Genomic DNA, 15,547 nt, shown 5'->3' with positions numbered 1-15,547 from the left:
GGTGATGCGGTCCGCAATTTAAAACCTTGTTTGCAGGTATATGCCCTAACTCGCATATTGACAGTTGTTACTTGATATCAAGCCAACATTGATCTTGAGCATGTAAAGCAAACATATTTGTGTTTGGAAAAAAATTGTTTCTAAATTATTTATTCTCTCATTTTTTTTCAGGTCGACAAATCCTCACTCTTAAACTAGCTTTTCCTTTTTTCCTATCTCTTTTCGACAAAATCAAGCGCTTAAAATTAATTGAACTCTCGTGTGACATAAGAGAATCATTTTCCATGTGACTTTGTGTTAATTACATTTCTATTCCAATAAAAAAAAAAAAGAGCAACAATGCAATCATTAACTCAAATTTTAAACAGAGTTAAGTAATGTCTAATCTAGAAGCAAAAGATTGAACTATCCATACTAGATTTCTACAAGTCTTGATTACACATGTACATATGATATTGCCATTGCCATAGTTCAAACTTTAAAGCATAAACCAACTAATTTTGCTTTTCCCTTTTTTCACGATCTACCATTATTCTATGTGCATAGAAATTACAATTATTACAATAATAATTCTAAAAAAAAAAATAAAAAATAACTAACTCTTACACGTGCATCAGAATTCCGTTAACGAAACATTTTTCTTGTTAAACCTATTGGGAGACGGCGACATTAACGGCGAAGGATGCAACGACTGCGGCGTTTTCAACCGCTGAAAATACTCCTTAATATCCACCCCGCCATTGGAATACTTCTCCGACGACAATTCTACGTTACCGTCATCTCTCGCCGGAATAAATGGCGGCCGCATCACCTCCAACAACATTTCCCAATTAACCCCTCTGAAAAACCCATGCTCTTTGATCTCAACAGCACCACGCGAATAACCCAATCTCTTCGTCGGATTCTTCGCCAACAACTTCTCTATCAAATCCGTCAACTCCGACCGTTTTCCAACAAACTCCGGCGACTTCGTCAGAACATTTTTAAACGTTTCCTTCCTATTCTTCCCCTTAAACGGCGTCGTACCGTACATCATTTCGTACATAAGAATCCCTAACGCCCACCAATCAACAGCAAATTCATGACCGTCACCACGAACAACCTCCGGCGAAACATACTCCTCCGTTCCAACAAACGAGTTAGATCGTTCACCGTTTGAGAAACTCGTTTTCCGACGACTCACCGGACTAACTCGTGCTGATTTCGCTTTCTTCAAATTCAAACCATTCATCTTGTGCTGAATTTGATGAGAAGTTTCCGACGAAAGAGGGATCCACCGTGAGAAATTCCGTCGGTGTTTTCTAGAAGATTCTGGAAGATTTCTATCATGTGAAGGTAAATTAGGATCAACGGTTTTATTATTATTATTATTTGTAACGGTTTTTGGGTTAAGTTTTCGAGAGAGATCAAAATCGGTTAACGTGACGTGGCCGGAATGTTGAATGAGGACATTTTCGGGTTTTAAGTCACGATAAGCGATGCCCATGGAATGAAGGTGGTCGAGAGCGCAGAGGATTTCAGCTATATAGAAACGAATGACACATGGAGAGAAAACGCGGTCGTTTTGATGGTAACGGAGGACATTAAGGTCACCACCAGGACAATAAGGTAGGGCCCACGCTAAGAATTGTGGGGACTCGTATGTTCCAAGAATGGAAGGGAGGAATGGATGGGAGAGGGATGAGAGGACTTGGATTTCCCAACGGGCGCGGCGTACGGCGTCGAGTTTGGCGTGGATGGAGGTTTTGTCGACGACTTTGAGGGCCAATGTTGTGGCGGTTGTGGTGGTTGATGTGGCGGTGGAGTTGTGGATGAGGAAGACAGTGCCCATGGCACCTTTGCCTAGGATTTTGAGTGCTTTAAGGTTGTCAAGGTCTAGCTCCAATGAGGGTGGAGCTGGTTCCATTTTAGTTTCAAAGTTTCAATATGGAAAATGAGAGGAGAGGAGAGAATAAAGGTGTAAAGGGTTATGAAGAAATATGGTTTTGTTTTGTTGGTTGGTTATATGGTTTTTTATAGGCTTTACTTTGTTTTTGGGTTTTACTTTTTTATGCTTTTTTATTGTATTTGTTTAATGATAATCTTTTTGCCTTAGGATTTCTTTCTTATCTTACTTTTACTTCTTAACTACAAAACATTGCGTACCACACTATTATTTTGTTAGACAAACATTAATTCAACGTAGTATTTTTTATTTTATGGAATTTGAGCATTGCTTGGTGTTAGGGTGGAAATAGTTTGAACCAAATTCAAGATAGTATTTATGGAATTTGAATATTGGCTTGGTTAAAAATTCTATGATTTAATTATATTTTTTTTTTGTCTTTTTAGTCTTATTTATTCACTAAATTGATTTTCCATTTTATAATCACACAATTTTGATATTTTTTTTAGATTTTTGGACTTAAAAATAATAATATAATTTATTATATTTTAATTGACGTGACATATATATACACGACTTGTTAATGTGAAATAAACAACATCCATTAAATTACAAGAAAACTCTCCACAAACTTATAAAAAAAATTGGGGAGGGGAGAAACTTTTATTAATCATCGACACTAATGATCATTTTACAAATGCCCTTGAAATGATTTGAACTTGGTACCTTGAGATTACAAGGTTAATCTTTTACCATTGAGCTATCGTCTCAATATGATTTAGTTTTATTTCGATATTTAATATGATATTTTAGAGAATCTAACTATATATGATAATTATTTTCAATTATAATTTATAATAGTGTATTTTAAATATATAAGATTAATGTATTAACGTGATTCCTTTACACTCAAATATATATATATATATATATATATATATATATATATATATATATATATATATATATATATATATATATATATATATATATATATATATATATATATATATATACTTTATCTATCTGAGGACATGGAGTCCTCTTGATCTTCCCAACCCGAAGCACACCTAATCCAAAACCATTTTGCCTGAAAGGTGTTTTCACTAGACACAAGAATCACCACCTACATATAGTGTCTATATTTTGATGTTTTAATAAAACAATTAGGCTGCGATTCTATTTTTAATAAAACAAATTCAACTCATATAATTTATTAATAGTTCTAGATATAAATGAGGAAAAAATCGTAACTCTATCAACTAACATGAAAAATGACCACCTTAACTAATCTATAAACAATCATAGTATTTGCTTAATGACGAACAAACTTAACGTCAAAATCGTGACTTAAACAACAAAACTCTAATGTTAGCAAGAATAACATAAAATTCAGAAATTCTTATGGAAGTAGACAAAATGGCCGCGACTTTTATTGTTTGCCGAAAATCAAGCAAAAAGGAATGGAGGGGCACTAGGGCAAGACAAATAGGAAAAAGACGTATGCATAGCAATTAGAATTGATCTAAACAAAATGACAAAACAAATTGGTTATGTGATTATTGATCACATGGGGGTTCCCCTAATCTTAAGGTGAACGTGACTACACTTCTTGCAACTTTGTCGTTTTCTATTAAGAAATAAATATATCTCCACTCTCTATGTTTTTTAATTGCTAGCTTCTAATTAATTAACTAGCTTTCCAACCAACATTTTTTATTTGGAATTAAGATGCAAAATATATTATTATTAATACCAACTAACTCATGATATAAAAGATAGGGTTAAATATGTTTTTAATCCCTACATTTTATCATATAGTTAAGAATAGTCCCTACATTTTTCTTATGGTTAAAAAAAATCCTACACTTTTTTTCGTTATCAAAATTGGTCCCATTAATTTCTTTTAACAGAATGCAGATGTGATGCAACTGACCAATAACATAATGACACGTGTCTTTTTCCACAAGAGCTATTGTGCACATTTTTATACCAAATCATCTTTTATTTGTATTCATAACCCCAAACCAACGAATTGTAAATATTTCTACAAGGATTAGAAAGTTATACCTTTCAATTATTTGAATTGTCCTATTTGTTGTATTAAGTGTTAATAAAGTATTCAAGAATATTGTTTAGTTTCTTTCAACTTAATACTTAATTAGTGATTTTGAGTTCAAATTCAAAGAATGCATTTCACTTCATTGATTGAAGCACTTGAGATATATGAGTCCTTTTAGCAATGATATTCTTTCTTATTTGTAACTATGTACTAGATGCAAAATATTTTACTATTCATGCACAATACTTAATTTATATTTGAGATTTTTTTAAGAGATCAAAGTTCAATCTCACTTAAATTTAAATGTTGGTTATTGAAATGAAATGTAGGTGCATATTATTATTTGCTGCGATCAATTTTAGATTTTTTTGGTATACGAGATATCACCTTATTGGTAAGAGCTTATATGTGTGACAAAGTTCAAACTTCAAATTCTATATAAATCACAGTCGTAAAATAACTATTAGTGTCAATTTTTTTTTTATAAAAATTAGTGTCACTTTTATTAATAATAACTTTTTTTCTCGATTTATTATAGATAATTGCTAATATAATAGAATTTGTCGGTTTGTTCCATAAATTTAGCCATTTAGATACCACAAATATACAACCAAGGGGAGGTGCTTTTTGGAAAAGAGTTCATCATGAACCCCATATAACACAACTTTAGGTTACATGAAATACTTGTATACTAAATTGCTTTTGGGCTATCTTTTGGTCCTATATATGTTGGAGACATAATAACCCCACCCCCACATGAGATCTTTGCATACTATTTTGCTTTTGGCCAAACCTTTGAGTCTCTATATATTGGAGACATAATAACCCCACTCCAAATTTTGAAATATGACTTTACTTTACCTTTGAAGTTTTACCATATGCTTTTCTGTTGGTCATCATTTGCTTGGATAAAATATAAGCTCCCACCTTAACCCAAGTAAGGGGAAGCTGGTAGAAGGAATGTACTGGTTTGTTATTAATTATATTCTCCACCCATGACAAAGTTTGGAACATTTATGCACTTTAAAGTGAAAAGCCCTTTAGACTTTTGTTGATGTCCTTGTCAGCCATGATCCCTCCCACACCATAGAATTCCTTTATTAATATTTATCTAAATGAATTAATTGAAAATAAAATAAAATTAAGAGCATTTGAATGAAGTGATATGATCTCTTCTAATTTAATAACGTCTCAAGTTCGAACAATGAGACACAAGAGGGATATGGATTCTATGCAGTTAGGAATGGTGCAGTCATGCAGTCAATTCGTTCTGTATCCTTTGAATGAAATCAAATGCTCCAGATTTAACACTATAAAATATATCAAATTGTATTGATCAAATCTAATAATTGTGATTGCAGGGAATCCATATCCACACAAGAGTGTTAAGACTATTGAGAGAATGTATCTAATTAATAAGGTCTCGAGAGTTCAAACCAAAAGATTGACGCGCATAGTACCCAATCTATGTTTTGATGAATATATACGTGTTTGTCGCTAATTAGAGCAAAAAACATCCCTAGCTAAATATCATCTCTTCCCAAAATACTGAAAATATGGTGCTAGCTATGATGAGCGTACCATTTTAATCTCTATATGGCCCCATGTCAATGACTATCGAGCATGCATATAGCATATATTATATAATATGATCATCACATTGTTATTTTCGTAAGTGCAGCACACGGGTGAGGGATGCTTACTCTAGCTATGCTCTTTTATTATTTTTTCTCATAAAGTTTTTTATTTGGGATACATTTTTCTTACATAAAGTTAACCACTAAGTTTTCTTCACAGGCGTCCTCAATTATGATCTTTGATGAAATTTTGAATTAATTAACAACACTATTTAGTGGGCCACTTCTCTATCATTTATATTTGTGATGGTTGCATCCATCTGGAAATTTTCATGATGGAAAAGATACACTGCTTTTTGTTGCAAATAGCACTAGCTAGTGAAAATGGATGAAGTTTTGATTTCCATATTGTATTGTAATCAGCTTTCTTTGATTCTTCTGAATTTGGGCTCTTGATTATTATTGTTGGCATTGATCACATAAACTAATTTCAAGTATACTATCATTGCAAAGGGATTTGCAAAAGGCAACGAGCATAATGAGACTAGCTATATGTATTTCATGATAATAATACAATAATTAAGCTATTTTTCTTGTGTAACTTAATCGTACAAAAATTAACTAATTGTATATTGTTTTGGACTGCGTCAAAGCCCAACACATGCATGCAGGGCTCTAAGTCGAGTCCAATTCCACTTTATTTTGGTAGCTTCTTGCCTAAGCAATGGTAACAGAAGACACCAACGTTCTTGTACACCTTCTGTAGCTAATATGTTAGATCACAATGGGACAGCCGGGGATCATCCACATTAGGCTTAAGAACAACTCTACAAGTGAGTTGAACATCACACTTTAACTCAAAACCTTAAGGTGTTAGGTTTGTAGGTCCTCTCACTTATAAAGTGTTTAACCTCCACTTTTCTAAGAAATGTGAGACTTAACTCCCACTTACAATCTCCCCCTCAAGTGTGAGTCCTTCAATTCATTATATTCCCCCTCAAGCGGAAGCTTTCTTTTCATCCTATACTTACTTGTATCGCCGTTAGCCACACTGCTCAACGGGACTCGCCGCCTGACCACATTTGTCAGGAAGACTTTCGATACAAGGAGCCGGTCAAATTCTTCGTCGAACCAACGGTTCTGATACCACTGTTAGATCACAAGGGGGCAGTCGAAGATCATCCACATTGGGCTCAAGAACAACTCTACAATTGAACTGTACACCACACTTTAATCCAAAACCTTAAGGTGTTAGTTTTATGGGTCCTCTCATTTATAAAGTGTTCAACCTCCACTTTTTTAAACAATGTGAGACTTAACTCACACTTACCACAACAGAAGTAGGCATGGCAACAGAACCCGTACCCGTGGGTACCCGCCCGAACCCACCCCGAGTTTGACGGGGAAAAACCGATTTGACTGGGTTTGAGTTTTCCCCGATTTCAAAACATGGGGATGGGGCGGGTAACAGAGATATTGGTACCCACCCCGAACCCTCCCGTTTATATAAAATTACTATATTACCCCTATTTATTTATAATGTCACAAATCATATAACTCATCTTCTCGCTTCCCAATTCCCACTTCACGTCTTTGCCACTTCCCACTTCCACCTAATTCTCTTTCTCACTTCCAATAATTTCACTTCCCAACAAGCAGTAATGATTCCTTCTCTCTCAAATCCATTCCAAACTTTTCAAGTTCTACACATCTTATATTGCTATGTTTCATTTTCTTATATATATTACCCCTTCAAGGCTTCGACTCCTTCATCTCCTTCAACGGAAAGTCCAGAACGAATTACAACCTTCAAGGCTTCAACTCCTCATCAGTATGGCAGCATTTTACAAAGATGAAAGTTAATGGTTTGGATAAGGCTCAATGCAATTATTGCAAGAAATTTCTTGGTGGAAAATCGGCTAATGGAACGAAGCATTTGCTTGTACATATGGAGACATGCCTTCATAAAAAGCTTCATGAGAACAAGACAAAAAAAGGGCAAACATTTCTCATGCCAAAGAGCTTGCAAGGAAAGCAAGAAATAGGAGTTGACACTTATAATGCTGAAAATTCAAGGAAAGAGCTTGCTTGTGCTATAATTATGCATGAATATCCACTTTCAATTGTCGATCATATTGGTTTTCGACGATTTGTTGGTTCTCTACAACCAGTGTTTCAAGTTCCTTGTAGAAACACCATCAAGAAGGAGATATTTAAAGTGTATGAGTTTGAAATGACAAAAACTTTAAAATTGTTAGATAGCCTTCAGTCAAGAGTGGCCATTACTTAGGACATGTGGACTGCAAGTAATCAAAAAAAGGGGTATATGGCTGTTACTGCACATTATATTGATGGATCTTGAAATTTGCAGAGTTGTATTTTGAGGTAATTACAAATTCTTATATTATTATATTATTTTTATTAGGATGTTTGATGTTACTACAAATACTATTCTTATATATATAATTTTCTAAACTGATTATGTGACATAATTATTAAATATGAATCTTTTTACATGTTAGGTTCATTTATGTACCTGCTCCTCATTCAAGTGATATACTTTGTGCTGCCTTAGTTAAATGTTTAATGGAATGGAACATTGACACAAAATTATCAACTATCACTTTAGATAATTGTAGCACAAATGATGCTATGATAGATAAAATTAAGGAGAAGTTGAGTTTAAATACTTTGTTGAGGGATGGATCCTTACTCCATATGCGATGTGTTGCACACATATTAAATTTGATAGTGAAGGATGGTTTAGAAGTATTGAAAGATGGGATTGAAAGGATCCGTGATAGTGTAGCTTATTGGACTGCAACTGCTAAAAGGAAGGAAAAATTTGAGAAGATAGCTAGACAATTGCGAAATTCTCACACTAAGAATTTATGTTTAGATTGTCCAACTAGATGGAACTCCACATACAAGATGCTTGACACTGCCATTTTGTATGAGGATGTTTTTAGTCGGTTAAGACAATGTGACACTCAATACACTTGTGTTCCAACTAGTTTGCATTGGAAATTTGCAAAGGATATGTTTGTCAAAGATTGAAATTGTTCAATAGTATCACTGAACTCATTTCTGGCACTAAGTATCCCACTGCCAACATGTTTTTTCCTGAGATTTGTAAGATCAAATTGGCAATATCTAATTGGATTGGCTCCTCCAATAAATCAATTGCAGAAATGGCTAAAAAGATGTTGCAAAAATTTGATAAATATTGGAGTGTCACCCATGATATAATGGGAGTTGCTACTGTTTTGGATCCAAGATACAAAATGGAGTTACTTGAATACTATTATGAAAAATTGTATGGACAAGACTCTCTTGAGCAAGTTAGCAGGATCCAACAATTGTGTTATGACTTAATTGCTGATTATCAATTGAAGTTCAATCAAGACATTTGTGCTGACTCGGCCATGTTGGAAGCTAGTTGTGCAGCTGATGATGGTTTAGATGATTATGATGCATTTGTTCGGAAGAAAAAAAGAGCTAAAACTTCTTTAGTAAGAACAGAGTTGGATCATTACTTGGATGAGGAAGTTTTACCACGAAGTCCCGGTTTTGATATTCTATTGTGGTGGAAGTTGAATGGCATCAAGTATCCAACACTCCAAGCAATTGCAAAAGATATTTTAGCAATTCCTATTTCTACTGTAGCTTCTGAATCCGCATTCAGTACTAGCGGCCAAATCTTAAGCCCGCATCGCAGTCGACTTCATTGGACAACTTTAGAGGCTTTGATGTGTGCTAGAAGCTGGTTATGGAGTGCCGAAAACAGTGGTATGCTTTTATATTTGCTCTTTCTATATATATTATGAAATAACAAAAAGTTTTGTATTTGTTAACAAATTATTATTTATATATTTGTAGGTAATATGAGTTCTAAATTAAGCAATGAGTATGCTACTTTACTCGATGAAATAGAGCCCGATGATGAAGGTGAGATTTTCCTTCCATTTATATATAAGAATTCTGGATTTTTTTAATAAATTTGTTTTTGCCTTTCAAAAAAAAATTATAACTTGTATTATTTATATAGGTGAAATATTGACTAGTGGTGTTGCATCCTTCTTTGAAGATGGTGACTAGAATTTAGAGAAAGAGAAAGGAAGAAGACTACATTGGTGTTGGCTATTTATCTACTTGAGTTATGATTTTTTTTTTAGCAATTTCAGTGAACAGTGATGTAGAACATTCTTGGTTATGTGGTTGTTTTGATGGTATTTTGGAATATTGGTTTGTACCGGTACTATTTTATGGTTTTGATAATTTTGGTTTGATATTTTGGAATATCATTTCATTTGTATGTTTAATGCATTGAAATTTTGGTTTGTACTTTATTATTTGAAATTTTTTTTATTGTATGTATGTCAGCGTTCGGAAAAAATTTGAGTTCGGGTAAGGTTCAGCAGGACAGGGCAAGGTTCGGGGATACCCGAACCCATTTGGGACGGGGTTTGGGTTCAATTTTTCATCCCCGTCGGGTAATGGGCGGGGAACGGATATTTATCAATGATTCGGGTATGGGGAACGGGGAAGGTAAAAACCGTACCCGCGAGTACCCATTGCCATGCCTAAACAGAAGTCAAAGAAAAGTAGATAAACCATTAATCTGCTTTGGTCGAGCTCCTACCACAACATATTCTGATCACAATCGCTTGTTCTTAAATCTTAAAATTCTTATTCTAAGTCAAAGAGTATTAAATCTAACATTTTTTCCATTAGTCATCATGAATCTCTCAGCATGACCATGACTATGCCTTTAAGCCTTTTATGTATTTTGTTTGGAATAGTTCTAGTACTCTGTTTGGAATAGTTCTAGTACTCGTAAGAAGTACTTTGTAATAATTAATAATTTAGAGATGGATATATTATATGAAATTAGAACACACTTACTTGAATCGACAATCATGTTTACCGAAATAGCCGATATCGGAATCACCGATACATTAGACAAGGTCTTCCTCTGCCTGATCACATGCTCCAGTCTTTGAGGTCTTTGATGGGGAAGACAACAAATGAGCTTATTGTGTTTGTCCGTGACGGCAAAGGGGACCTAGCCTATCTATTTATAAGATAACAACCCTAGTACCACCCATCATGGACTCTAGAGTTGGGCCTACACTTTGTTTCTACACAAATCAAAATTAGTGTTCAAGCCCATTATTACTGATCACAATTATCGGGCTTAAGCATCATCAATGGATCAAAACAACATCAACCCGTTTTTATTAAAACCAAAACTCACAATTGATTGCAGCCCACATAATATTAGAAAATATTCTAACATTCTCCCACTTGGGCAAAATCAATTGTGTATATTTAATTTGAATAAAACATTTTGAAAAACGACTCTCGGGTTGATAACATATTTTAACGTGGCCACAATGATCCCAAGATGCAACATCTAATTAAGACTCCATCCAACAAAAATTAAATGATATTGAATCATAGCGGTAATTATATCATTATCGATACAACACCTTCCATGGTTACAAATACCACCAAACTCCGTCGACTAGTCATCTGCGTAGAGTGTAGCGAGAAAATGATATGTCTGTGATCTCAACCATACTATCATTTTCTTCGTCAGTCCTCAATTTCTCTCAAATGCCTTAAAGCCAGAGAAATTCTATGGTTCATAAGATACCACAAGTCTAAGCTCCTAAATGATATTGACTACTGCAGTATAATGATCTAATCAACATCGAGCTCCAATATTTTAGACATAATTTCTCTCAATTGCATCAAAGCCAGAGAAATTACATGGTCCTTAAGATACCATAATGCCTCAGCTCCAAAATAGTGTTGATCACCGGCTAAGTGATCCCGACAACACTGAGCTTATTTATTTATGTTTTCACATAATGCCTCAGCTCCAAAATAGTGTTGATCACCGGCATAGTGATCCCAACAACACTGAGCTATAATATTTATTTATACAATGCCTCAGCTCCAAAATAGTGTTGATCACCGGCTAAGTGATCCTGACAACACTGAGCTTATTTATTTATGTTTTCACATAATGCCTCAGCTCCAAAATAGTGTTGATCACCGGCATAGTGATCCCAACAACACTGAGCTATAATATTTATTTATACAATGCCTCAGCTCCAAAATAGTGTTGATCACCGGCATAGTGATCCCAACAACACTGAGCTATAATATTTATTTATACCACTGAGCTCAAATATTTTTATATTTCAAATTTCAAATAATTTCAAATTTATAAAAGGAGTTAATATAAAATTCAAACTCCCACTAATCAAGCATATCAAGAGAGTATAAGTTATCTCCCACTAATCAAGTGATCTATGATGTTCAACATTTCAATGGAAACATAACTGGAGAAATTCATTTGAATCAAAACCAAATTGGATTAGTATTATCAAAACAGGCCAATATAATAGTACAATCACCTTTGGGCAGAATGCACCAACTAAGGTCAAAACCTTAATCAAAACCTCAGATGAGTTAATCAATGAGTATACATTGAACTTTGAAAGTTGTCACCTTTAGGCAGGCAAATTCCTTCGATCAATACATCCTCCAATAACTTCATCTCAAATTAATTTTTAATCGTAACATATAATAATCACCTTTGGGCAGAAAATTACATGTTATAATTAAAACCATTCCTCAAACTACAAAGAAAATCTCATCAATCAATATAAGCGGTCCCACTTTGGTGGTAACGGCCTATACCAACACACGAAATCTCTTGCATAGGAATCAATAATTAAAAGTTTTCACATATAACTATATGTCTTTAGTTGGGGAGAGAGGTCATTACTGTTAAACAGTCAACTCATAAGAGATCATTATTGTGAAACAATCAACTCAATATAATAATATATGCAAATTTACGCGGCGGAAAAATAAGAGACTTCAATTTTAAATCAATTGAGGATATATATAAAACAAATAGTCCCGAACTATTATAAATACCATAAGACAATATTTCCTCAATTTAAGTCTCAACAAACATTTATAAATAGTTGACATGTAAAACTCTCCCACTTGATTGAGAATTATAGTTGAATTAACAATCCAAAAGTGTTAAAATATTTAAACAAATACTCAACTATTTTCTCTATCACACAATGGACATGTCAAACAATGTCACACTAAATTTATATTTTTCCATAATAGAACTCTCAAAATATTAAACTTGAAATACTCTCACTCATTAGAGTAAAATTTTAAAATCAGAGTATATAACAAAAAATCAATTAATGATTATATAGAGAGAACTCTCAAAATATTAAACTTGAAATACTCCCACTCATTAGAGTAAAATTTTAAAATCGGAGTATATAACAAAAAATCAATTAATGATTATATGGAGAGTTTTTAATTTAAAATATTCTGGAAAAACAATAAAACTTTCATATATAATTGCATATTTACTGTTTCAAAACAAATTTAGAAGCAAATTTCTCCTCATAAGCAATTATATATGCAGTCACAAGAGGACAAGTAATTGCACCACTAACCTCCAAGAGTGTGATTTTCATCCTTGCAAGTAGAGTCAATAAATTTTGTTGACTTGAGAGTATAGTTTTTTTACGGTTTCATCTCAAACATTTCACAAATCATTAGGAAACCGTTATATCGTAATAAAAATACTCTAATAATAAATCAATGCAAGGACAATACAATTTTCAATTGCCTTTAATAATTGCTTAGAAGAATAATTTCAACAATAGTTTGTAAGTGAACATTCAAATAATAACAAGGCAATATATAGAATTTATACGATAACTATAAATTTACATAAATAATATTTGGTGTCATAATTAGCAAAATTGAGCCTAAAATAACACATATGATTCAAAAGAGATTTTCTTAAATAATATTTTAGATTCAAATCTCATATGATTCTCACCTTTAATCAACACCAAATATTTAAAGATTTTACTGAACAAATCAGACATCAGAAAAATAACACCGTGATACTATTACATAAACACTGGAGCACATATGGAAACAACTAATATGGCTACCCAAAATATCTGGTGCATTAGTTCTAGATTTCCAAAAAAGAAACATAAGAATGTCATCATAGAATATATCGTGCTCATATGAATGGAAAATTAATTCAAATGTTCAAAGTTCATTGGAAACCATGACGTCACACAAAACAAAATTGATTATGAAAGAGCCCAAATTAATAGTCAAAAATCTGAATTTGAGCATAACAGAATGATTTGAGCACTTAATCGATTATTCCAATAATCAGTGGTGGTACCAAAAATAAATAAAAAATTCTCACCGAATTTCTCTTAACATACTTCACATGGTTGCTGATCATGTCTTCTTCACATCGTAAATAATAAATAAATAAAAACCAGGTCGAGAATTAATGACCCGCGACTGATCCAATTAAAATTCGTGGCACAATCGTTCAAATGTCATGGTCTCCTGTAAATATGCTCAAAACACAACAAGAGAAACCCTCTACGAATTTTCGATTTCATTCAAGGAAATAGATGAAATTTGAGATTGAAAAACAAATTGGGGTTTATCATCATCAAACATAAAAGGAAATGATACAATGATTCAAATCCCGATAATTCAAGAGTATATTTTCACTCTCCATTATGTAAAACACAACATGAGAGAGTAAAAAAATAATAAACATTAATGTAATGATACAAATACATAACGGCAGCTATCATTGAATCATTGATTTTGGTAGCATCATACAAATTCAGAAAAATAACGCTTATGACACCACGACGTAAAATAGTATATTTCCACATTCATTCATAAAGCTCATAAACCCCAAATCAAAATAATTGGTTGAACAAGATTTTGATTCACGCAAATCAATCGTACACCCCAAATTAAAGTACTATAGAAAAATTGATCACATGTTACCACCATGGAAACCGATTTGCCAAAAGATTAACAATAGCCATGAAACAAGTAATTATTTTTACATAAACCTATGGTTATGTTATGTTCCAAATATATGAAAGTGATCGGCTGGAAAAACAAATGTAGCCGAATAAAATTTCTCAATTGATTAAACATGGCTATGATTCACACTAAAAGAGTTAGGGTTCTAAATCATATAATAGAAGCTCTGATACCACATGTAATAATTAATAATTTAGAGATGGATATATTATATGAAATTAGAACACACTTACTTGAATCGACAATCATGTTTACCGAAATAGCCGATATCGGAATCACCGATACATTAGACAAGGTCTTCCTCTGCCTGATCACATGCTCCAGTCTTTGAGGTCTTTGATGGGGAAGACAACAAATGAGTTTATTGTGTTTGTCCGTGACGGCAAAGGGGACCTAGTCTATCTATTTATAAGATAACAACCCTAGTACCACTCATCATGGACTCTAGAGTTGGGCCTACACTTTGTTTCTACACAAATCAAAATTAGTGTTCAAGCCCATTATTACTGATCACAATTATCGGGCTTAAGCATCATCAATGAATCAAAACAACATCAACCCGTTTTTATTAAAACCAAAACTCACAATTGATTGCAGCCCACATAATATTAGAAAATATTCTAACATCTCTCAGCATGACCATGACTATGCCTTTAAGCCTTTTGTGTATTTTGTTTGGAATAGTTCTAGTACTCGTAAGAAGTCAACAAATTGAAGAAAATTCAGGGTCCATCCATCATCAACAACAATGAATTATTTGTAAATATTTGTAAGAATAAGAAAAAAATTTAGGCTAGGATAAAGTGGTGTTCATAAGCAGCTTAATAATATAAGTCGTTTTCACTGAATCACACAAATTAAGAAATGTAATTAGTGTTGTTTGAGAAAAAGAAATTATGAGTTAGCTTACAAAATTGTTCTTCATTAATGATATAAGAAATATAAATTGAAGAATTGAAAGAAGAGAAAATAATAAATAGTTAAGGGTATAATAACAAAAATAACATTAAATGATTTATTGGTAATGTAAGTGACTTATAATTTGATACAATTTTTTTTCCTTCAAAATGACTTTTAATTTGATACGGA

The 15,547-nt window shown here is 33.1% G+C and overlaps 2 protein-coding genes across 2 annotated transcripts; one reads left to right on the top strand and one right to left on the bottom strand.

Moving 5' to 3' along the window:
- Nucleotides 1–245: 245 nt before the first annotated feature.
- Nucleotides 246–1,981, bottom strand: LOC123918659 (serine/threonine-protein kinase UCNL-like). The gene has a single exon (XM_045970747.1). It carries the CDS (start codon nucleotides 1,904–1,906, stop codon nucleotides 614–616), a length of 1,293 nt encoding a protein of 430 aa, XP_045826703.1. The 5' UTR covers nucleotides 1,907–1,981; the 3' UTR covers nucleotides 246–613.
- Nucleotides 1,982–8,584: 6,603 nt separating this feature from the next.
- On the top strand, nucleotides 8,585–9,622 carry LOC123914732 (zinc finger BED domain-containing protein RICESLEEPER 2-like). Its single transcript, XM_045965910.1, has 3 exons — nucleotides 8,585–9,313; nucleotides 9,404–9,472; nucleotides 9,573–9,622. Exons 1-3 carry the CDS (start codon nucleotides 8,638–8,640, stop codon nucleotides 9,620–9,622), a joined length of 795 nt encoding a protein of 264 aa, XP_045821866.1. The 5' UTR covers nucleotides 8,585–8,637.
- Nucleotides 9,623–15,547: the final 5,925 nt, after the last annotated feature.

The sequence above is a fragment of the Trifolium pratense genome, linkage group LG3 (genome assembly GCF_020283565.1).
Source record: "Trifolium pratense cultivar HEN17-A07 linkage group LG3, ARS_RC_1.1, whole genome shotgun sequence".
In the NCBI taxonomy this organism is placed as follows: Eukaryota; Viridiplantae; Streptophyta; class Magnoliopsida; order Fabales; family Fabaceae; genus Trifolium; species Trifolium pratense.
This window is presented reverse-complemented; position numbering and strand designations above follow the sequence as displayed.